The sequence below is a fragment of the Bacillus rossius genome, chromosome 15, assembly GCF_032445375.1.
Source record: "Bacillus rossius redtenbacheri isolate Brsri chromosome 15, Brsri_v3, whole genome shotgun sequence".
In the NCBI taxonomy this organism is placed as follows: Eukaryota; Metazoa; Arthropoda; class Insecta; order Phasmatodea; family Bacillidae; genus Bacillus; species Bacillus rossius.
Window position 1 is genome coordinate 6,319,244 of NC_086342.1, and position 25,904 is coordinate 6,345,147.

General features: G+C 39.1%; 1 protein-coding gene across 1 annotated transcript in view; it reads right to left on the reverse strand.

Moving 5' to 3' along the window:
* Positions 1–20,268: 20,268 nt before the first annotated feature.
* LOC134539348 (pre-mRNA-splicing regulator female-lethal(2)D-like) overlaps positions 20,269–25,904 on the reverse strand; it is an 83,029-nt gene continuing 77,393 nt past the window's right edge. Inside the window, exon 3 of the mRNA XM_063381299.1 lies at positions 20,269–22,186. Within this exon, the coding sequence (XP_063237369.1) occupies positions 22,086–22,186 (101 nt within the window). The 3' untranslated portion in view covers positions 20,269–22,085. The remainder of the gene's footprint in view (positions 22,187–25,904) is intronic.

Sequence of the window (25,904 nt, forward strand, 5' to 3'; positions counted from 1 at the left end):
CAGAACCAATCTGCTTGCCTACAGTTTTTGGTGCTTACAAAATAGCTGTTCTTTTAGTTATTTCTGACACATTTCTCACGACTGCTATGTTCAGTGACCTCACAGCCGATTTAAGCGGGTGGGTGGTTGGTTGTCCTTTTTTTTTATCTGTAACATCTTGCGGAAATCGCATGGAACGGAAATGTGTAACCACGGTGCTTCCATCTGTGGCTTTATTGTATTAACTTTTCAATGAATTTTAATAAGATGGATAGCATTTTAATAAAATTACTTGTCGAAAATAGGCCCAAAGCCGGGGTTAAGTATATTTTTTTATCGGAGTCGTTTCATTATGTAGTTAATACATATTTTGGCTTGCAAATGGAATAATTCGATAGGTGACTTAGTTGCTCCGTCAGCGAATTCTACCTGCGTGTGCGTAAACCACTGATTCGCGTCAAGAAATGTAGTTGAAAATACAGTTTTCGTATATTTATCACACGTAATTTTACGTTAAATTTCGTGTCTGAGTTTCGTATTATAAATTTATTTGCAATATGAGAACACATGAATTTGCTCATTACCGAAGTTAGAAAGGTACACGTAGGTCTTTGGCGAGTTCTGGAAGTTTCACTCACATTTATTTTTTTTCAATGGAAACTTCTTTACAGGTGGTTCAGTAAGTCAAGGCTATGACGTCATCAAAGCGTAGCAAAAGTTTCACGCTCAGAGAGCAACGAAATGTGCAACTATCAGGATTGTGGCGATCCATGGCGTGTTTACTTTATACCACACGTGCGTATTTACGAACTTGCACAATTGCTCAAATTCAGATACATTCGTATGTTTTTCTCTGTGAAGTTTCGCCTCTATCGCGCGTGGCATCCGTGCTCCATTCTGTTATTTTACGCAATTTAAAACCTTTTTGTAAGTGGAACTGAAATAATCACGTTAAATGATAAATATCTGTAAATTTGTATATCTTCATGAAAGTAATTGTATTGCTACAAAAATATTTTTGTAGTAATAATGGGTTCGGATACTTTCCCGGAATTCGGCGGACAAACTTCGACGGCAGATTCATCGCTACAAAATAAGTTGAAAACATCTATACGACTAATGGTCTAGAGTGCTTCCCAATGCTGGTATTCATTTGTTGAGTTCATTTGAACGGATTCTACGACCACAGGGAATTTTATGTCTGCGACAAAATAATTTAATTGCAATAATTGTATAAAATAGTGAACTTTTATCCGTAACTTGCGTGATATTTTATGTCCCTCAAATAACGTTTTGTAAATATCTGATCATAAGGTTCGTTACGAAACATAAAATTCAGTTAGACCTAGCTTAATAAAGATACAGAAAAATTAAATAAATAGTAGTTGTGTTTAAAATTAAACAGATCATGAAAGTTGTATCAACGAAACTTCAGTTCCTGAGTGTCACTTGGAAATCATCGCACGATGTTAGTTTTTTTTACAATGACAACTTCATGTTTTTTTTCTTTCTTTTTTTTAAAAAAAATTTCGAGACACTGTTTAGAAAGCAGCAGTGGGAGTAGGATACTACCAGTGGAGGTCGTAAAGTCATGTGGAACGGGTAGGATATTTGTAGAATAAATACCATCCCCCAATATTAAGTTATTAAAATAACTGTGATATTTCGATATGAGAGTGTTAATGTAAAAATACAAGTACTTTGTTGTTGACGTAATAAATTTTTAACACTACACAGATTATAATTTTATTTGTATTTTGTTAGAATTTCACCCTTCCACCTGAAAAAAAAAATAGTTCCCGTATCCGCCACTAGATGCCACAAGTTCCTAGTAGCCGATGGAGTTGTGCGGCTCATGTCCGCAGGCGGGCGGGAGGCGAAGGAAGGAGAGAGCCGGAGAGGTCACAAACAAACCAAACGAACACACGGGTCGTGTATAGAGACGTCCCAGAAGAAAGCCCCTCGTGGTTGCACAAGGCGGGCGTGCTGCGCATGTCATTAGCCACGCCCCCTCCCCCCCCACTCCCTGGGCGACACGAGGGGCGGCGGCCGCTAATTGGTGGCTCGCTCCTGGCTGCGCCTGCGGCCGCGACCCGCCGCAACCCGCAGCACGGTTCCTCTCGGCAGGCGCTGGGTTCGAGTGCCCGAGTTTGTTGCAGGTGCCTTCCGGAGTTTAAACCCAAAAGAAAATTTAATATTATAATATTTGATTAATATAAATTCATAATATAATAACATAAATTGTATCTTATAATATAATAACATAAATTAATATAATAATATAATATTTATAGAATAATTAATATATTTATATATTATAAAAATTAATAAAGGCCTATTAATATAATAACCTAAATTAATATAATAATATAATAACATAAATTGTATATTAACAATGCGGAAATTATTTAATTTTCGTATTTCTATTAGAATTCTAGCAACTAAATATTATGTGATTCCACCAATGCGGAAATTTATGTTATGTAAGAACATAGAAAACAAAAATTTTTCGTTCAGGCTTATCGAATAACTTTTTTTTTGAGCTGATTTAAGCTCCCTATTTGAATGCAGTACGCGTTTACAAAAACCACCAAAAACACGCGTTGCTCAGATTTAAACACAGAAACTTAGTGTTCGGAAGCAACGCTTAACATCCTTTACGTATTGCGAAGGTTGCCTTTAGATAATCGTTTTTTTAACCCAGTGCAGGCTTGTCAAGATACTTATTTAAGCATTTACCAACTAATGTGAAAGGCAATTTCATAAAACCTGTTTTTTTCCAGTGTAAATAATGTGAGGATTGTGAAGAGTAAGCGTGTCAAGCTGTTTGCATGTTCGAACACGGGAAGTACGACACATAGAGTTGCAGTGGGCCGATTGCTAACAAAGACTCTGAACTACGTTGTCATCAGATAATTGAAACACCACTACGACTGCCGCAGTCATTCGTAGCGCACCAATTTATAGCACGGAAAGAGCATTGTGTCATAATTGATGTATGAATATGACGACAGTGACCCTGATGTTAAACTCTCAAGTTCGTTAGATGGACTACCACTCCACTGTCATTAAAATTATGGCTTAAAATTCGGTCACTTAGAACCATTAAAAAAGTGAGAATTTTAAACATAAAGAAATTCACAATTCGGTTTATCTGATAGATAATAAAAAATATTCTGCTATTTTTAGTTGTGCATTATTAAATGTATGCAATAATTACATTACTCAAAAATATATTCTATATTTGTGAGACTTGGAATTTCTGAATTCTGAAATTTTAAGTAGTGGAAAGTACTCCAAATCACACGAAAGTGAAAACCAGTTGAACAATGTTCATCCTGATCCAGTAAAATCCCACTGATTACATTTGGTGAAAAAATGTGATATGACTATATTGTGATTATCCAAGATATTTTTCAGCGGTCCTCACAAGTTTTATAAAGAATTTTTGATCATAACGATCTATATTCAGTGAAGTTTACTAGTCATAAAAATATTGTAAAATTACTTTTTACTGAAATCGCATGTTCATATTTAGAGTTTATGATTAGCCCCTCTCAAAAATGGATTTATACATATAGAGAAAAAGTTTCTATCCTGCTAATGTTTATTAGTGGTAATCCACCCAAGCATGTGTCAGAAAAATTCACCATACAAAAATTGTGCATTTATAATGATATTTTTCCCTAACCAAATTTAGAAGAGATACCATAATTATATGAGAAGTATTTTTACAGTTCTTAATTATTTTACGAGAGTTTTTTTAAGTAAGTATTGTTTTGAAATTCGGCCGCTGCGGCGCTGCGGTCGGCATGTGTACCCCACATCTGTTCGCGAGCCACAAACGCATTTAGGGTAACATTACACTGTGTTTACGTTTGTTTGTGATTGTTTAAAATGCCTCCGCCGATTGATAATCCCGCCGACTGTGGAATACGCGATGTGACTAGTTTTCTCAGTGCTAAATGGCTCGAAAGCGGCTGAAATTCATCGTCATATCAGCGAAGTGTACGGAGAAAACATCATGATCGATTTAATGGAACGGAAATTGACAAGATCTTTTAAAGATGGACACACGAATGTTTCATGATGAAGAACGAAGTGGTTGACCTTTAGTCGTTGCCAAAGATTTGGTGCTGAAAGTATTAAAAGTAAAAGAGAAAATACGTTTTACGATTTCGCCGCTATCTGATGAGTTTAAAGAAGGCGGCAGACTTCTATGGAGATGGAATTCAAGAGCTGGTTGTAAGATACGATAAGTGGCTTAATATTGTTGGAAATTATGTAGAAAATTAGATCAAAGTACATGGTTTCATGTAAAAAAAGTTTTTGTAACGTCCTTCATATGATTTATGCAATGGGAATTTTGATTGAAAACATTTCTTTGGACATACGCCATTGCACTGTGTTCGTCTGTGCTTATTATTATTATTATTATTATTATTATTATTTGATGACTGAATTTTTTCCACGGGATTCTTGTGTGATCTGATATTATAAGTTTGAATGTGTTCGTCTGTTCTGTCGCCATTGTGTAGTCCATAATGCCAGTTTAGGTTTATCTGTTGTCACATTCGGTGAGGTTTTGTGTTTTATATTTATTTGTCATTTTTCATTTGTGAATTTTACCCATAAAAAAATTCCAAAACTGCAATGGCGTATGTTCAAGGTTTTTTTTTCATTTCAAAACGGCACTTACTTTAAAAAAAAACACGCCTCTTACTACGCCCGTACACACAGCCAAGTATTGTACATCTCCGAACAATTCCCGGCGGTGCAGTCTTGGAACGTGTTCTGATCCGCGTACAGTCACTATCGCGAGGCACAATCGCCTTGCCAGGCTCTCGCCGGAGAATATTGAAATCCGACCCGCCATGCTCGGCCGGTCCCGATCAGCCAAAGCCGCGTGTGCGGCGAGATCGTGGTCAATCACGTGCTGATTGATCTCCGGGTGATCCCTCCCCCCTCCCCCTTCCAACCCCGAGGGAGGGTTGATGCACCGCCATGCCTACCGACGGCGCGAAGGCTCGCGAATTATTAATGAGCCGCAAACGAGGCGTGAAAGCAGCGAGGTGCAGGCAGCAGTAGTCGTCGTCTCTCTCTCAGGCTACCAGCGCCGCGGCTCTGAAGCTGCGGGCAAGAGCGGCACACGGCGCTCGCGCCACGCCGGTCGCTTCATTTCCCAGTACTCACTATTACTTAACAGCTAGTCATGTACGTTTATCACCTTAGCTACCGTGTGTTTTATGTTTCAAATTTAAAATAAAAAATATTACGAAATAATGACTGTTAGAAATTACAGTAAATTTACAGACTATTGAACGAAGAATATAACTCGAATAAAACGAAGAGTTATCAGTAATTTCAGATAACCGATTCTTCGTAGAAACTACACCGTATTTTGACTTCAGAAACTTGTTTTTTTCGGTATTAATCGGATAAACACACACGCGTGGAATAAATATGTGTGTGTGTTGTTTTTGCATTAGCCTTAACCAGTATTTTTTTTTAAATAATTTGTAACAATGCATTTATAAAGATCCTGGATAATTTTTTTACCAGCCTTCTGCGTAATTTTAAGGAGAAAAATTTTAAAAGTGTAAAAAACTCAAGTGTTTTAGTTATGATAACCGAAGTGGCAATTAACGTCAAGCGAATATCTGGGTAAAAAATTTTATTTTTGAGACCAAACAGCAAATAATGCAAGAGTGATATCGTGAAAAATTAACAGTAAAAGACATTACTTAATTTAATGGCAGTAAAATGAAACAGCCAACATGGCGTGTAACATACAAAACTGTAAGACTAAAACTCACTCGCAGCACTAATTTTTTTTTGTAATTATTTGAGCAAACCATCACGTATCGTCTTCAATGTTTATGATAAATACAGTGATGCAATACAAACAAACGCTTTGTATGTTCTACAGGAATATGCTTTTTTTGTTTATACTTGAAAGTGTCGCAGAAAATATTCCCGGCACATTTTTTTTATTCCTAAATACTTATTATGTGAATGATATCCGTTTGTTTTGTCGAGTTACGTGTAAAGGTGCGTGGAGATAGCACCGGGAAGGAAGGTTGGGGGGGGGGGGGGTGGTAGGTACATATCCCGCTCTTGCGCGCGCGCACGAAGGAGCGGCGATCCTGATAGCGCGCGGCGAGCGCAACTTTGATGTCTTATCGACGAGCCACCCTCTGGTCCGCCTTTGTCCCGGCCACAGCCGGTGATACGAGATACGCTGATTGATAGATGACCCCCCCCCCTCGCACACTCGCCACTGACCTCCCGGTGCCTCTCCCTAGGACAGCTGGACATCGGCGATCAGATCGAGCATCGGCGAGGGGAGGCGCCTGTTGCGGAGGCGACCTGATTGCGCACGACCCCGCGACCCCCTCCGGCCCCCGCCAGCGCGAGGTGAAGGACGGCAGGTCACCAGGAGCCGCGACCCCGCTTGATTCACCATCCCCGCGCGAGGTCACCGGAGTGGACTCCGTCGTCCGGAGGAGGCAGGGTGGTCCCTGGGAGACCCAGGTGCTTGAAATAATCGCCACCAGTGCTTTTGCTACGTCAGTCTGCAGGCAGAACACTCCCGCGCGGCTCGTGACATACGCCCTTCATCGTGAGTGCGCCACGGATGTAAAAAAAATATATATATATATATATTAAACTATGCAAAGACCGTTGCCGTGGAGACGTAGAAAGGCATCCACAATGAAATAGAGAAATTTTCCTCAAAACATATAGGCTACCTACATTTCAGAGTTATGTTTTGTTACTATCCCACTGGAAGTAAACATTTTTGGAAAGTTAAAAATGTACCCTATGTCCTATTCCAGCAACTAAAGTAACTATATACCAATTTCCATGAAAATCCGTTCAGCCGCTACGGAGTTGAGTAGTAACACACACACAAACTTTCGCATTTTTAATATTAGTAGATTTTCGTTTAAGAATTTAATTTTTTTTTTACTGGTTATATAGCATCACTTGAATCCAGTGAAAAATTATGAAAAAGAAATTTTGTAATATTTCGGTGAAGGCGGTACGATAGTTTTTGGTGATGCAGGTTTTAATGTCTCAACGAATGTAACAACAAGCTACACAGGAAGTGACTCATGTTAAGACTGATTACGTAACACTCAAAACTCCTTCCTTGTTGACGGAAGTTTATTGAATACACAAATGCTAATTTTATTTATCTCTCTATTTATTTTATATCCATTCCTGATAGGTGCGATATCAGTCAACGCGTAAGTAATAGGTTTTTTTAATCTTTATTCCAGTGAAAGATTAATTATTGAAACTCAGAGAAAAATACCGGCAACATTTTAATGACAGTAACATACAGCTTATACTTAATATTTTTGTAAATAGAGCTGAAATAATCAAGTAAAATTACAGATATTTGTACATTTGTACATTTACACGAAAGCAACTGTATCGCTACAAAAAAAAGTGTTCGCGGTTAACACTGGGTTTTTTGATACTAGTTCGGGTATTCATGCTCTGTGTTGTCCCAGTACCTACAATATTTAAAGTCATTTGTAAACCGTTGCTTGAAGAGCTTTCCAGTATTAACTGCGCACAACAAGCATGAAAAGTATATTTTTTGGATATTCAATTATCTTTCAATTGTTTAATATATGCTTGTATGTCATAAATATAAACTTAAAATTATGCGAAAATTTTCATGGGCGGGAAATCAATATTCATAATTGTTTCCAAAAACGTATTTCATATATGAAATAGGCTATATAAATAGTATAAACTATTTCTTGACGACTGGTTAAAATATATATATTTTGTAAAAGTATAAGAAAATAATTATGAGCGGTATAAATCGTTTCTTGAAGAATACACGGCCCTAACGAAGAAGCATCGAGTGGTCTGGAAAGCTCACCGCAATGTTGGGAGTCGTGCAGCGGCGATACATCAGCGAGTGCGGTCGTTGCGCATTGAGCAGGCGTGTGCGATGAGGGATTATTCACCGGGCGGCGGCGAGCGGCACAGAGGCCTGCCGCCGGCTTGTCACTCCGCGCACGCGCGCACGTGCACGTGTGCATAATGCCGGAGTCTCCGCCACGGGGCGCGCCCGGTCCCGCAACGAGAGCCACGCGTCGCGCAGTCTGCGCGTGTTCTCTCCTCGCCGACAGCTCTCGGAGTGGTTCTGGGTCCAGCCGCCAGATGGCAGCTTTCATAATATGTTTTGATAAACTAAGACAAAAAGGGTTGGGATAGAACCCATGACCCATGGCACATTAGTGATACGTAGAGACCGGAAAAATTCGCGGGTTCATTTCGTGATATGCCAAAATTCAAATATTTATACCGTTGTGCTGCTTCTGCTGTTGGTTCACTGTTAATATGTAGGACTCTTGGCCAATTAGAGACAATCAATAAAAAATAGTATCCAATCACAAGTTACCCACTTGAGACGCCTCGAAATTCAGCACCCAATGAACAGGCGCCGTTTGTCCAAGTAGGCAGAGGATCATGGAGGAGTCTATCCTGGAGGTCATTGAACTCGCAAATTTTTCCAGTCTCTAGTGATACGTAAGCGACACCATTCCCTTAGAATATAATTTTCATTACACGCTAATTTTGTATATGTGTTTATTTAAAAGATAATAATTACGTAAATCGTAATTCTCGGCGTTGTAGTTTTTAGATTTCCAATTTCACATATAGCTAATGTGTTCAAAACAACGGAACAAAAAATACATTATCAGTTATATGTACGTATATAAGTTTAGGAATGTACATTATAGAACATTTTATCATACAAATTTGTCTATTTTTAACTCGGGTAGGTCATATGGCAATCACTCGCTTTAGAAAGCCGAGTACTCATTGGCAAGAGCCATGTGTTCCTTAGAGGACAGAAGCTCTCTGGTTTGATGTCACCTGAGGCTAGCCCGTGGAGTTGACAAGCTACATTGCTTGTATTTCAGTCAGTAAAAGTAGTTTATTGACACCAAGTGGCACCTAGCATGTGAGGCTACCCTTAATACAATTTGAATCATACGTGATCCAGCCATGTCGGCTCTTTCATGTGACACACAAGAAAACGAAACGCTGTTTGAAAAAAAAACTCAATTATTCTGAAAATAATCAAGAAAATAATAAAAAAAAACTGATTTTCTAGACCCTAATTCTTATCCTATCTATGGGATGAGGAACCTGTGTGAACATCACGTCTGTGACAACTGAATACATAACAACTTTAGACGAATGTTTACATCTTAAACATAAACATTTGAAAAAAATTTATAAGAATTAATTATGTCCCTTAGAAAAATCTTATTTATGGAGGTTAATTTAAATTGCATTTATAGTGCAGGCATAAAAGAAACTACAAACTGTTCTGAAACATTGATAAAATATAAAGTCCTGTGGGGGATATATTTTCTTGCAGTCTAATATTGTCCGATGTTTTCGTGGTTTAAGACACTTATCTTAGAACAGGTCACAAATTAGAGGATTATTATGACTCGAAGCTTTCAAAAAAAAAAATTTCTGGCATGTTTAAAAATGGAGTATTGTGAGAAAATTTTTATTTATATAGATTTGTGGTTTTTTTTTTTTTTTGCTGTTGGAAAAAAAATATTATTTTTTTTTGTTTTTTTAGTTTATTAAACGATAAAATCCGGGTTTTTAGTTTTTTAAACTTAATGTTTAATTACATATAAAAACCATTATGTACTATGCTGCTGAAATCACATCCAAAATTTCTCAATAAATCATCTTGGCTTCTAACGTATATTTATTTATTTATTTTGAGAATTGAGACGTACTAGCAGTAGCTATTAGTAAAGAAAAACTTAAAAAAAGTGATTTGAAATGTTGAATCGATTATCAAATTATTCACGAATATAGATTTTTTAACTCTCGCAGACCCATATAACTTAGATCATGTGACTTACGGCAATATTACTTTAGTTCTCAATCCTGTCAGCCAAATGCCTATTGCTAGATATATTTTCATATTTTACGTCAGTTCAATATCTGGAAAAATACTGTCGGTTAAATTACATTTATGGTATGTACTTTCGGGAAACGACTTTAGGTCTACTGTAACTTCTTCCGAGTCTTCTTCAGTGCCACAGATACTTAACCATTCCTTCAGTACACCCGGGAAGAAAACATTTTTTTTTTTTTGGCGTTCAATTAACAGTTTTAATCCTCAATCACTGAAATCACGATGCTCCATTGTGTCTGTTTTAAATGCAACGTAAAACACATATTAAAATTCAGAATAGACTACTTTAGAATATAATTTGCGAAAATAGCTCACGTAAGCAGCTGCACGCTGGTAATTCAACAAGTATTTTGAACCAGTATCTATATCTGTGCCCTGGAGCTAAATAAATTGGCACATTGTCCATGATGAACATTTCCCCCCCCCCCCCCCTTTATGTACTGGTATTAAGAGCACTCATGTCTACAATTTTGTCCGAAGTTCAGTTTTGGTGTACAAAGGCCAAACAAATCTATATACCATTTTTTTTTCATAAATGAGTACATTAAGCTATTAGACTGAAAACACTTTCTTTTTTTGCGTAATAAAGAAGTGTAAGAACAATGTGTTAAAGTTCCTGTTACTAGCAAAGGTACCTGAAAACAAATAAACTGAAAACATATTGAAAACTGTTCTCCTGAAAAATTACAAATTTTGTGACATGGTGTGCTCTACCTCTGAGGTAAATATATGTAAACGCTCCTTACTTGTTAGAAAGGTAGTAATACTTTTCTTTTTAAAACCAGGTGAGCGATTGAGAGGGGAGTGTTGGTGGTGCTGAAAATCCACTTCGGCGACAGAACTGCATGACGTGTTTACGTACTTGTTGAACTTTAAGAAACTCGTCGCGATATTAGCCGCCATCAGACCGTTACTAAACGCTCAGGGGTGAAGCGCTTGATTGGGAAAAGAAAAAAAAAGTGTGTGGGGGGGGGGGGGGGGGGTGGCGAATAACGAATGACGTATAGCATCAGAAGACTGTAAGAATCATTGCTGATTTTTCGTCGCCAGGTCTCTTAACAGTTGTGAACTCCCAGCGTAATCACACATGCACTTTATTGAAGGGGAATCATGTGTATCGTACATATTCTAGCGAATAACCTGCTGATACAGATAGCAGCAACAGCGCTCGATTGTTTTTTTTTTATTCTAGCACACTCGTGTACTTGCGCACTTGTACACTCGAACCCTTGCATGAATGGGCTCTCGCCTTACTTGCACATATTCTCTCACACTCGCCTATACACTTGTATACTTGCAAACTTTTACAATTTTATCAAATTTTTGTGTACCCTTCAATTCACCTGTCCCTCCAACTTGAAGTTTTACTTCTAACGCGCATGCAATGATTTTTTTTTTTTTTGAAAATGGAACCGAAATATTCACGTAAAAATTACAGATATTTGTAAATTTGTACGTTTACATGAAAGCAACTGTATAGCTTAAAAAACAAAGTGTTTGCATTAACATTGGGTTTGGATTCTTAACCGGACATTTATGCTTCGTGTCGTTCCAGTACCTCCAATAAAAGTTATTTGCGAACCGTTCCCTGAATAGCTTTCCAGTGTTAACTGCGCACATAATTAGCATGATGCAACGAAATAAAATAAAATGGTTGAATATTCGATTATATTTTCCATGGTTTGAAAAAAAAAATTCTTCAACGAAACACCAATTAAAATATAAAATTATGCACCGATTACATGTTCACAAAAAAAAAAAAATAGCCACGCGTTGTGAGAAGTGGCAATATCTTTCTTGTAGTTTTTTCAAAATATTACTTGGCAACTGGTTTGCGAAGGAGTCTTTTCTACTGTAAAAGTACAGAGAATATTTTCGTCTGTGTGGCAGCCGCGACTATTTTTTATTTCTACTGTCAGTGATAGCTATAAATGTTTCACAGTGTCCGTTCTCCCCTTTTTCCCATAGGCAGCAGTCTGCCACCTGCTTCTCTGGCGGATGAAATCGTAGCGAAGGGCAATTGGACCGAAATTTCCCCCCTATTTTTACCGCGGAGTGATCTATGAACACCGAGAGAGAGTTCTTGTTTCCCCCCCATCCCTCCTTCGGCATTATCCAGTTCCGTAAATCATTCCGGTATCGGGCAATTTTCGGGAAACAATTTTGGCGGCTCGCGCCCCGCCGATGACGAATATGCCTCGGCAGGAGGCTGCGACGACTCTATTGGCGAGTCCCGACGGTCTCTTCCCCCCCCCCCTCCTCCTCCACCCTCCCGCCGACGACGAGCGTGCGTGGGTAAAGACCACCTTCGCACGTCGTGCCGAGACTTGACAAGCGTTCCGAGCAGGGAGAGAGAAACCCTGCACTACTCTGCTACAGTGCGTCGCAGCTAGCCTGGCTGTTCTCGAGTCTCATTACACCGGCGTCAAACAACCAACCACGGATAACGTAGAGACCTGCAAAATTCGCGGATTCATTTCGTGATATGCTACAATTCAAATAATTATACCTTATCGCTGCTTCTGCCACTGGTTCACTGTTAATCTGGAGGACTGAGGGCCAATTAGAGACCCACGATCATAGAAGTGTCGAATCACAGACACTCAGTCGAGACGACTCGCAAGTCAGCAGCCAATGAACAGTTGGCATTTGCCCGAGTGTGTAGAGTGTAGTAGAGTCTATCCTGGAGGTCACTAAATCCGCGAATTTTGCAGGTCTCTACGGATAAGGTTTCAGTGTCAGAACTGTGCTTATCAGTAGGGGCAGGTATTTTTCGCGAAAAGATCTGAACACTTATTAGACTGCAACAAGGTTCACCCACACCTGTGGTTTCTTCCTTGAGATTGGCGGCCGTCTGCGAGAGAAGTCGTTGCCTTATCAGACCGAGCCACTCAGGACGCGTTTACTTCCGCACTGAATCACTGTGATTGGTGTTGTTACAATCGATATGTACCTGGGAGAAACTCACCCAATCACGTTAACACAGACGACGCTATAGTGTTTTAACTTTCATCTAGTCTCGAACTCTTTTCGCGAAATCTGCATGCCCCTACTTATCAGTTTCCCCGTCAGTGCGGCTGCGCGTACACGGGAGAAACTGACCGAGATCTCTTTAACACCAATTAAAGAACAGAAGCCAGTTCGCGAAACATCACAACTCTTTTTTTCCCTCAAAACAAAAACCGACTGCGTGTTCGTTGGTATTTTCGTCATTGTGTTGTCCGCAATATCCCTTTATCTTCATCGTTTTTTTTTTCTCGTATGTTTTGCTTCGTTGTCTAAGGTTTTGCACTGTTAAGAGTAGAGCCAAGCAACAAGCTACAGCATCTTTTACTTCTTCTGGACTGTGAGCTAATTTTATTCTTAAAAAATTGGTTGTCTGTAAAGTCGGTTTACGGACTATAGTTTAACGTGACAACGTCATAAAAAAATGATGAAATGATTGCATACTTTTATGAATAAAATTGAATAATTTTTATTGAATTACCTATCACTATTTTGTATGGATACAAAGAAGGAGTGGAATGAAATCTACAATTTAATTGATAAATACTTGCAATTGTGCTCATTGATTCAAATATGTTTATTACTTTAACTAACAGATTATTTTAATATAACTTTTATACATGTTTGCTATTTAACTTCTTGCAATCTGTGTTATTCTGTTGAGGATAGGACGATGGTAGGAAAATTAGGAAACGAATGGGAGTGTTTCAAGTTTAATGTGCCTCGAAAAAGTCAAAGCGATGGTTGTTGCAATCGAGTGGAAGAGAGATAGATGCGGCGCAAGCGTACAATGAGCGTAACGGGACAATGTGCGTAACGGTACCATGTGCGTAACGGGACACTTTTTCGTGCGTGCAGTCGGCGTTCATCGATTTATTAGACGTTGTCACGTCAAAAAGCACAACACAGTTCGTGCCCCGCCCCGTCGTTTCCAATGATTCGAACAAAATGACGGGGTCGTAATTTTATATTGACTTCCGACAAGGGAAATTACAGGATCACTGGGCGTCGTCGCAGTCACACGCTCCCGACCCAGCATGCGAGGTTACGGCGGTGTTGTCCGAGGTTGCTGTCTGTCTGTGTTTACTGTTTCTGATCGCTGTCAGTCCACTGTGTTCTCGCCTGTGTTGTGACATCATTATTTTGACTGATTCCTACCGCGGAATTCTCTTTGGCGTCGGCTGATTTTTGGGGAGTTCCTGTCCCTGTGTTTGTGAATTCTTATTTCTTGGTCGTTCTTGTGGTTCCTGTATGACGTTCAGTGGAAACCAGCGATGGCTAATTTCCTTTTGTATATTTAAATTCAACCTTCCTGCAACTTCCAAGTTTCGTTCGAAGAACGATCCCGGGAGTTTTCATGAAATGGTGAATGTACTGTACGTTTGCAAAGTTTACGGATGATGGTTTTTTTTTTCTTCTCTTTTCGACGTTTGTTTTAGAAAAACCACCCATGCCTGCCGCTCGTGTCTCTGTCCATAGCGATCGGGGAACACTACGTCATAATTAGGCGAGGGCCCAGGGTCCTTCGTCTTTCCACGGAGGTTCCTCGTGGTGCTTTTTGGGTTGGGGGGAGGGGGGAAGGTGGATCCGGTAACGACATGGAAATAAGTTTTAAAAGTAGGGTGTACTGGACGTGGAAGAAGGGGGGGGGGGGGGAAACGGTGGGGAAGGAGGAGGGAAGGAGGAAGGAGGGAAGAAGGGGGATCATAATTCAAATTCCGATTGCGGGGCAATTTTCCCTGCGCGGGCCCCGCTAATTCCCTTGCCCCGGCTCTCCGCGCGTCGTGCCTCGAGCGGGGGACTTAACCTGCGCATGCGCGAGCGAGCGTGTGTGAGTGTGAGTGTGTGACCGGGAACAGGGCTCTGCGTTTCACTGTCCCCCGATCAGCCCCGAACACTACACATCGCTCGTTCAACTCCGTGGCCATCTAGAGAAGGAAAAAAAAAAAAATCAATATGCGAGATTTCATACTACATATTTAAAGATTTCGGAGTGTTTTAATGTCCCTTACCCAGAATATGAGTGAGAAAAGCTTATGAAGAACATTTTCTGTTCGCAAAAGATTCTGTTAAAAAATGTAACCACGTACTGTATGTAGCCCACAATTTTTTTGTTCCTGTCAAGTCAGTCCTGTGAGTGCACTGAATATATATACAGTAAATAGTAAATGATACAGAAAAATGCGAGTAAAATTACATATATTTGTATATTTGTACATTTACATGAAAACAACTATATCACTACAAGAAAAAAGTGTTCACAGTAACACTGGGCTCGGATTATTACCCGGAAATTTATGCTTTGTTTTTCTCAGGTTTTAAAAAATGATGCTTGAATGAAACATGAATTAAAATAAACAGGTATGTCTCGATTTCCATAATAAATAATAAGTATTATCTCCAAAAAAAGGTTTGTTGTACAAAGTTACAATATCACTATTTCTTGGCACCTGGATTCTGAAACGAATCTCTTGTAAGATTACAGAATTATTTTTTTCTGTGTTGGAGTTCAAGTTGGAACAAAAATAAAATAACAACGCGAATTTTACTGATCGCTCGTAATTAAATTTCCTTTGAAAGTTCAGAAGCCAACAGCAAACTATTCAAGAGGCTTAGGATCAGAGCAGTGAATGTAATCAAAGGGAAGACTCTGAATTGATGGTGTGTACGATGGCACAAAAGGAAAAAGGAGACTTTTTCGCAGGTGTCTAGCGGCTGACGTACTCCCGTCAAATGGACCACAATTCTTCGAGCTGTCCGCGGCGCGGTGCACTCGCTTCCCGATCTCCGGCCTTCATCAGCCACGCATCAGTCATAGGGGTTTCCTTTTCTCCGGTCGCGACACGTGTTCTTCCTTCATTCCGCACACGTCCTCTCGCGAACCTTACCTGCCACCGGGGTTTCCTGTCGTGCAAGAGCGGAGTGCGGCTTGAAACGTTTCTGATAGCCCGCGGCTGCCGGCCCAATTTTTTTTTATCCTTTCCGAAATTCCTCTCTCGACCTCATCACCTCCGATCCTCCTGGTCTCCGGGGATGACGGACGAGGGAAACTTCTGCCGCGCTGCGACGACGACCGGAGATACCATCCCTCCTTCCGACCCCAGGTTCCTCTTCGTCAGTCGACCCGCGTCCAACCCCCCCCCCCCCCCCCTTCCCATCATCCCTCCCCCCCCCCCCACACACCCCCCGCGCACCACAAGTGTCCGCAGACAACCAACTGCTTGCTGCACCCTTTTCCAACATCTCGGCAAGGTTTGTTCGAGGATTCCTTTTTGGAAACCAGTTTGCCAAGAAATAGTCTTATGACGCTACTTTGTAAAAATACATGACTGTGGTTATTTTGCGAATGGGAAATAACGTTTTTTCGATATTATTTTTGAGTTTCCACAGACAACCAACTGCTTGCACACCCTTTTCCAACATCTCGGCAAGGTTTTGTTCGAGGATTCCTTTTTGGAAACCAGTTGCCAAGAAATTGTCAGTGACGCTACTTTGTAAAATACACGACTATGATTATTTTGCGAATGCGAAATACGTTTTTTCGAGATAATTTTGAGTTTTTTTTTATACGAAAATCGGCGTGTGATTTTGTATTTTAATGGATGTTTCATTCGAGCATATAATATATATTTTTTAAACCACGGTAAAGATAATCGAATATTCAATAGTTGGTCTTTATTTTGTTTTATTATGCTGGTTAATCTGCACAGTTGATACTGGAAAGCTAATTGAGGAACGGTTTACAAATAACTATAACTATTGGAGGTACTGGGACAACACAAAGGATAAATTCCCGGGCCAGAATCCGAATCCAGTGTTACTGCGAACAATATTTTGTAGTGATGCAGTTGTTTTCGTGTGAAATGTACACTTTTACAAATATCCGTAATTTAATTCGTTCTACTATCAGAGTTAACTGCCCCCCCCCCCCCCCCAATACACTGCTGGTTCTTTGCTCCGGCCTCCAACCGAAATGCTAGCAGCTCGGAACAGTTGCTTAATGAAGCACAGTTGCTTAATGAAGCGGTCCCGGACAGCCATCGCTGGCTGCAGCTCGGATATCATCACCGCAGTCATCGCTGACCCCCTACTGGGGCATGGAACAGCAGAGCGACTGAATATCGCCTAAACACCGGTGCTGGGTTTCATTAGAGCTAGTCTTTGATGGTCTGCTATAAGAAGCATGTTTTAAAATTACTTTTTTTTTTAAGTCTCGGCTGTGTCACGAGCCTACAACTTAATAAATAAAAAGAAGTGGTTGTTTTTTTATTTACTGTGTATTTTTTTTTTAAGTTTAGGAATTTTAGGTGATATGTTAAGATAATTTAACCCTTCCAGTCCATTTGTCCACTGTAATGAACAAGTTATAACTCAAAGATACACGGAGTTTATCAAATCTTGAATGCGTGAGTTAAGTTGTGACATCATACTTTACTGATATGAAATAAATAAATATTTTACTTTTATTATTCATCATAAATAAACTGTACATTATTATGAGGTAAAATTATTACCATCCTAGAAAAAAGTATTTATTTACAATAAAAAATAAATAAAATCAGATATACCTTGGGAATTGACAAAGTGTAATTGAAATTGTTTGAACTGCGGGCATTGATCTCTAGTCATCTGCGCAGGGAGGTACTGCAGGAATGTTCAGCTTGAGCTGAGCGCGTACGGACTTGGCAATGAGCGCAGACGCAGCGCGCTGCTTCCTCTCGCCGCCGCCAGAGCGCAGTCTCGGCCGCGACCTCCGACCCCACGGCGGCGTGGAATGGGTTTTTAAGAGTTGTCGAGGGTTGCAGGGGTCGGGCCACGGCGGGCGGGAGAAGGGGAAGGGGGGGTCGGAAGGTAAAAACAACCAAAAAAATTGGAAAGCACGACCCGTGGTAAACGATATGTGTAATAAAATAACCCCACCCCCCCTCACCCTCCGACGATGGTAAGACACCGTTGGTGCAAGAGCGGCAGAAGAGCGGGAGAGAAATAAAGCACTATCGTTTCACTGCAAAAGCAAGAAAACTGTACAGCCTCATGGTATCAAACATAATATTTTATTTTTTTTCATGAGCCATTTTTGGTTTACACTGGCTGTCATAAAAAAAAGGCCTCAGCAATGGATAACAAATATGAATACATAAATATTCATACAACAATCCAATTTCAGCTGCTATCAAAGGTTACATGCCAGTGCAACACGGAGAATTCAGTGAAAGCGATTTAGTCGGAAAAATAATTGCAGCAAAAACGAACATGAGACTGTTAATAGAGACTCACAGAGCCGATAAACGACTGAGTAACTAAGAAGCCACTACACTATTTTGGTTCTATGAATTCAAGCTACTTGTTTGAATTTATAGTTCATATCTGATTGTACTACCTCGCAACAAGTGTTTTGTTCAGAATACATCTAAAGTATGTAGTATGGATGTTTTAAAAACTTTATATAATCTCTCTACATACATACAAACAAACATACAGCTTGTACCTACACATAACTGAAGTAGTCTGTCTCACATTATCCTGTCTTTCTTTGATCATCGGGCCTGCAATGATATTAATAGTTTGTCTGACTTATTAAGTGCTCACAAATAGCTTCCTTTTAATAAAAACTGCATCATCAGCAAAAATTAACAATATATATGTAAATAAAATCAATATGTAAAACTTATAACCCCTACATTAAAAATATTTGACAGGATAATCAAAATTAACTCCAAACAAATAGATTTAAAACAAATAAAAACTTTTAACTAATCTCAATTTAGCATGTATCTCTATTTAAAAAGCTAACAAAATTAACTATTTATATAAATAAAAACAATATTTAAAAATTCAAACCCCTACATTAAAAATGTTAAACAGGATAATCAGAATTAACTCCAAATAAATAATTTAAAACATGAAAACTTTTAATTAATCTCAATTAAGCCTATATCTCTATTTTTAATAAAAAGCTCAATGAAACAACAATAAATAAGATATTTTGCTGGTCATCCACAGTATTTACTTCACTACCTGCTATGTTGCGAAACGCAAAACAAAGAGCGCCACCTTTCGTTATGTGAGTTGTTAAGAGTTGCAGTACAACGATGGCCACCTGTATGTGTTTTGTAGCAGGTCGCCTTGCAACACGCGTCTCCTATATTGACCTTGTTGCAGGTTTAAGTAACTACAACGCGCGCCACCTGTATTTGCAGGTTTAAGTACAACGCGCGCCGCCTGTACGTGTCTTGTGTGCAGGTCGCAGTACAACGCGCGCCGCCTGTATGCCTCTTGTGTGCAGGTCGCAGTACAACGCGCGCCGCCTGTATGTGTCTCGTGTGCAGGTCGCAGTACAACGCGCGTCGCCTGTATGCCTCTTGTGTGCAGGTCGCAGTACAACGCGCGCCGCCTGTATGTGTCTTGTGTGCAGGTCGCTGTACAACGCGCGCCGCCTGTATGCTTCTCGTGTGCAGGTCGCAGTACAACGCGCGCCGCCTGTATGCCTCTTGTGTGTAGGTCGCAGTACAACGCGCGCCGCCTGTATGCGTCTCGTGTGCAGGTCGCAGTACAACGCGCGCCGCCCGTCGCGGTCGTGTCCACGCAGCCGCTGCCTGCTTGGATAGCGCACGCTGGGTGCCGGCAGGGGGCGCCGCCTCCAAGCCTCGGGACGTCAGGAATACCGGTGGAAGGCGTGACGTCACAAATCTGCAGCTAACTCAACCACGCCTACCACGCCCAAAACAATCTCTCGCCGACTTCCCACATCCTACAAGTCGAGTTTGTTGTTTGTAGCAATTTGCTTCGGGTTAGAAATTATGGACGCACGCTATTTGCGGAGCCGTTGTCCGTCGCATAAAACAAACACCGACAATTATAACTTATCCGCGTGCGTCCGTAATTTCTCTCTAAACTAAACAAACTTCAAAGAAGACTGTTACGCTTGCCTTTTACGCATTAAAAAAAAATTAATTATGTCATTTTGTATATATGTATGTGAATATATAATTTATGGCTTAATTTCGTTTACTAACACAATATTTTAATTAAAATAAAGTTGCGTCTTGTAAAAATAACTCAGATTTCATACAAATATGTAATCCTAGAATTATCTCGTAATAATCCAGAACACGTTTTTAGATATTTATAGCAGATTTTATCAACATAACTAATTTTTCTTAAATGTTACTGCGAATTAAACATTACTAGCATGTGTAAGTTTATTGTAAACTCATTTCTAGTGGAGAGAACTTTTTTTTCTTCGCTTTAAATCACGAAGGTTTTCAGAAATAGGCTAATCTTCATCAAGAGTTTCTTAATTTTATTATTTTTTTTCTTTGAAATGACGGATTTTTCAGGGTAAAGAGTATGATGAATTTTATATGGCCTATATAAATATTGGAAATAAATTCCAAATTATATACTTTTTTAAAAATGTTATTTATGAAGGGTTTATGGACGTAATCGCAAATTATTTATACATTGCACTGATTTATTCATAACAAAACTATTGATTGGTAACAGTGTTCTAAAACTAATTAATAACGCTAATATACACAAAAACTAATTAATAACGCTAACATGCATTTAAATCTAATCATGCAAACATGCAACAAAATTTGGGCAATGTCACTTATGTGGGTTATACTGTTCCTCATAAAATCATTCATACTTACGTCTTAAGAATTTCCAATGCTATAATTTTTTTTTGCTGTGAATCCACGCAGCAGCTTGGACATGATAGACTGCAAAGTGTGACATTGCCCAACGGTGCACGGCTATGCCTTCACCCTCGCTAACACTCTGTCCGTTCCAAGGAGGCGGCTTGCTTCACTCTGTCTGGGCGCTGAAGCTCACGTAGGGCATTCTTATTGGCTGGTTCGCCAGCCATCTACACGGGCGTCGCGTCGTGAGCAATCGGCTGACAGAATAACGCGCTCTTCGCCTTCAACGTTGCCAGAGAAACTGTTCGATAAAAAAAAAAGGGCCACCAATATATTTTTTCACAGATCCGCCGTGCGATGATGGACTGAATAAAATAAGTCTCTGCCGTGCATTGGTGAAAACAGTTTCAAATTAATATTTTATAGAAGTGACTGTATTTAACGACGGATATTCTTAATTAATGCTTACTAACCATCATGAAACTTAGTCGTGCACCATTTCCACAAAGGTTTTTGGCGGAACAGTGTGGCGTTAACGTCTCCTGACAATCCCTAGCCCCATGAGACAAACGGCTGACTATCCTTTGCACAGCTAACAAGAGAGACTCAAACTTTAGAACAGACAACTACTTAATGTCAAATTTTTTTGGGTTAGGACCACGTTTGATGTAATAATTAAGTGCCTGACGTTTCGGCTTGCCAATCGGCGGCTATTCTCCAGATCGATGAATAATTGAAGGTCTAGTCTTCTGGCATAGTATTTATACTGGGCCTTCTACAGTCCAGCTGTGATTGGTCCTTACAAGTGGCCATGATTGTAGATGATGGGCTAGCCCATCAGGATTCTGCTGAGTAGAATCTCAGAAGACCAAGCCTTCACTTCTTCATCGTCCTTGAGAATGGCTGCGAATTGACAAGCCGAAACGTAGGGCACATTATTATTACATCCAGATATTTATGAAGAAATATTAAGAAAAATTTTTAAAGTTGTATGCTTCCAACAAGACGTGCAAACACAGAAACCTTTTTTTGACTTTACAATTCAGGTTCAATTTTTTATCTTATTTTTACGAATAGCAAGTAAAATTTTGAATATGCTTGGCATAAAATTTAACCTTAAAAAAATTTACAATGCATTTATAGTTAGTCATACATACATAGTAGGTAATCACACCAAAACAGAAATATTGACGTAAAATGTAATAAGTTAAGATGTCGGATGTGACTGAGTCATAACTAGCGGTTATTTTTAAAGGTTGCGGCGTACTTGTAACTTTAATTTTAACGTATGATTTCCGTTTTTTTTTCCGGACACAAGTCCTAGTAACAGAAGACAGGTTAAATGATTTCATCGGATGTGGTGTTAACAAAAAAAAATAAAAAATTGCCGAGAAATAGTTTTGAAATTTGGCCACGATTGTTGGAGATTTGGAAGAACCACCTCACGGAGCCAGCTGGGAACGGACAGAGCGTCAGCGCTCTACCTCAGTGCAGAAGCTACGGACCCGGACTGTGCGCGCGGCGTACCAACTGCGGAACTCACCCTCCTGGCTCAGCCCGTGACCGCCTTCTTCTACAAAACAAAAGAGAAAATAAAGAAGGGTAGTGTGAGAAAGAGAATGAAAAAAAAATAATAAGTACCTAGTTCATGCGCAAGACAGATTATGTGGGATTATTGAACACTTTTGAAGATAAAAACTCGGAAATCTAAAATTTTAAAAAACCTGGCTTCATACATAATGCTAGAATGTTTAAACTGCTTTTTTAATATATGTATGAATAAATATTACAAAAATATAAGTTTTATGCTTCCAACAAGCTGTGCAAACACACAAATTGTTCTTCTAGCATCTATAAAATGTTGAAAATGTGTAGCATAATATTTTACCGTAAAAAAATTTACAATTTAAAATGCTTACATAGTTAAACATACATATTAATCGCACCAAAAACAAAAATAATGCAATACGTTAAGATGTCGGGTGTAGCTGAGTCTTAACTGGCGTATCGTTGAGGCGTAGCTATAATTTTAATTTTAATGTAAGATTTCCGTTTTAGAACACAAGTATAAATAGCAGAAGACAAGTAAATGATTAAACGTAAATTAATAGAGAACAAAAGAGAAAATGACAAACCTAGGAATCAACATAAATCATAAGACCATAAATACATCCAGAAAATGGCAAAACACAAAAAAAAATCTGATTTTGTTTGTGTTGATTTTTTTTTTATTTATACTCATGTTCGGCAACAATAATTAACCATTTAATTCAAACTATACGAGTGTTATTTAATTTAGGTATTATTAGTGTTAATATTTTCAAGTGATAGACGCTCACATGACTCATAATTGCACACTCAGCAAAACAAAATTTCGAAACATTGCGGAAAAGTAACTACTCTATGGTACACGGAAACTCCAAACGAGGGTGTCAAAAGTGCTCAATAATTCCTGGAACTAACAATAATTTTACAGGGGCACCCGCAATGATTCAAAACACTCACATCACATTTCTCATTTGACTTCATTATTCAGCTTTTAAAATATTGCAAGAAATTTTCAGCTAGAAAAAAAATCATTCTTTTTCACGCAAAGCAAAACCATTTGTTTGGAATTGAAAAGATTTATTTGTAATAATATACAGTTAGTAACTATATATTAAATCAAAATTAGTAATAAACCTCACTTACTTTAGTTATCCACGTTAAATTTGTTTTATTTAATTGAGTATTTTAGAACGATCAGCTATATGACATAATATTTGGTAGGTATAAACCAGTCTTTTCCTCTACTGTTGAGGACAAGCGAGTAATTGTGACTGTGACAAGAATCATTGCGACGTGATTGCTACAACGTGTGCGAACATAGCATAGCAGTACAGACGGTGCACAGCTAATAAACAGGCGGTGCTACTAAAGAACACCTACGAAGGCTCAGAATAATCGTGTTGACGCTATCGAAATTGAAACATTCCCTCGTTTCTTTATTTTGAAGAAAAAAATGGGTAAAATAACCGAAAGCAAATTTAAAGTCAAGTTCTTCCAGAAACTATACATGATAATTTCGTCAATTAAAAAAAAAAGCCAAACAAGTGCCATGCAAGTGAAATACAAAAATAAAACTACCCTCAATTCATTGAGTTTTCAAATCTTCATCACTGTTATGGTACGAAAACAAGATTATTAAATATTATTCATTTTTGACTATAATGCAAACCATTAGAAATTTGAGTCGCGTTATCATTGGACGATAAGTTATTTGACACGGTCTGAAGAACATAAACCAATAACCAAACTAAAATTTAGAAACCAAAATCGTCTACAGCATTAAAAATTAACACAGTGTGACGAATGCTATGAGTTATGATTTATTAGTATGATTATATCGCTCTGTTTAAATATATTAGAATTAATTTTTAAAGCCTCAATGACGAAAATTATGTTAAACACACGCTGAAATAAATGCTAATACTACATGATAAACACATATATAATTTCGTAAGAGTACAGTATATACATAAAATATTATTCCACATATAAATTTTAATAGTATGACCTGTAAGAAGAGCAGAGTTTTGGTTAAAGGCCCTTTTTAAAGAGTAACTTAAAAAGTTTTAGATGAGCGCATGCGAGAGTACTATTTTGATGTTTTCCCGCCTGCAGCGCCACCTATGAAAAATGGCGACTCCTGAACGTAAAGCGTTTTGTGTTCTGCAATTTGCCAAGAGTGAATCTGTAATTTGAGTTAAACATGCGTTTCGTTTAAAGTTTAACTGTCGAAGTCCCTGACATTTGGATTTACCGTAATGGTCTAGACGACAGAGCTCTTTTTCTCTGACCTCCACGTCCAACTGATATATCGCCATGCAATTTTTTTTTTCCTTTGGGGCTCTATAAAATATCGTGTCTACGTTACGCCGCTACTTAATGATTTGCCAGAGTTGAGACACACAATTGAAGAGGCTATTGCTTCCAATACTCCGGACGTGTTAAAACCAAAGTGTGGGAAGGATTGGACTTTAGGTTGGATGTGTGCCGAATAACTAATAAACTAAACACGTACTAAACATTTCTAAGAAAAAAACTAGGTTAGTTTACCTTCAATTTGATGAATGATTTGTTGTAAATTGTATAAATTAAACTGTTATAATATGCCATCGAAAAATGAGCCATTCTTTTGTGGACATCCGGTATTTCAAAGAATATGTGAATCAAACCAGTTTAGATAGTTTACTTTATAAAGACGTAAAAGCCCTAAATGACGGCGGATCAACACTTGTTTCGACGATGGGGCCTAAATCTCCCGCACAGTGGCTGAACCAGTGTCCTGTGTCCACACCACACCATCGCCACAAAAGCCTTGTTCGCTTGCGCCTGATGTTTTTACGACCGTGGAAACAAGGTTTGGTTTGTTTGGGGGAGGGGAGAAGAAGAATTTAGTTCGGTCGGCGCCTGCAAGAGCGGCACAAGTACGCGAAAGAAGATTCGGGTCGTGAGCCGAGGGGTGCTGTCACAACTTAGAAACACACAACTTAGAAACACACAAGATAGAATCTTCTAAGTTATGCCTGTTCTAAGTTGTGTGTTTCTAAGTTATGACGTTTCTTAGTTGTGTGTTTCTAAGTTATGTGTTTCTAAATTATGATCGTTCTAACGTATGATAGTTCTAAGTTACGTGGATTTTTTCGAGGTTTCTAAGTTATGACTGTTCTAAGTTGTGTGTTTCTAAGTCATGTGTGGTTCCCGTGAGGAGAGATCAGGAAAGGTATGTCGACGAGCACGGCGTCATGATGCTGCGATGGCTCGCCGTTGCCTTCAGCCAAGGGACAACACAACCCCAGGTCTTGAACCCAGGACTTTAAACTCGTCGGTCGGAGGAAGCTGTTACCACCGAGGCAAGCAACTCGGATAGAAAATCTGGCCAGGTTTATAAACCACGCGAGGAACTTTAAACACGACCCAAGCGCAAGTGCAATTCTACACCAACACTACAAAATTAAAATTGTAAAACGGTTTGAAACAAATTCACCCCCCCCCCCCTTCCCAGGCTTATTTCAATAATTCATATTTATCTCTAAAACTAAAGAAATTGACAACGATTTTATTTGAAAGTGTTATTATCTTTCACCGTGTGAAAGTTTTACAAGGACGGAAGTGATTTTGAACATAAAAACATTATAGTTGCCTTCTGTGCACATAATATGGCTGCCGGGAACACAAGCCAGAAGTTGGAAGTTGGCCGACCCCAAGGCTAAAATGATAATCTCACGATTACACAGTAATAATAAAAA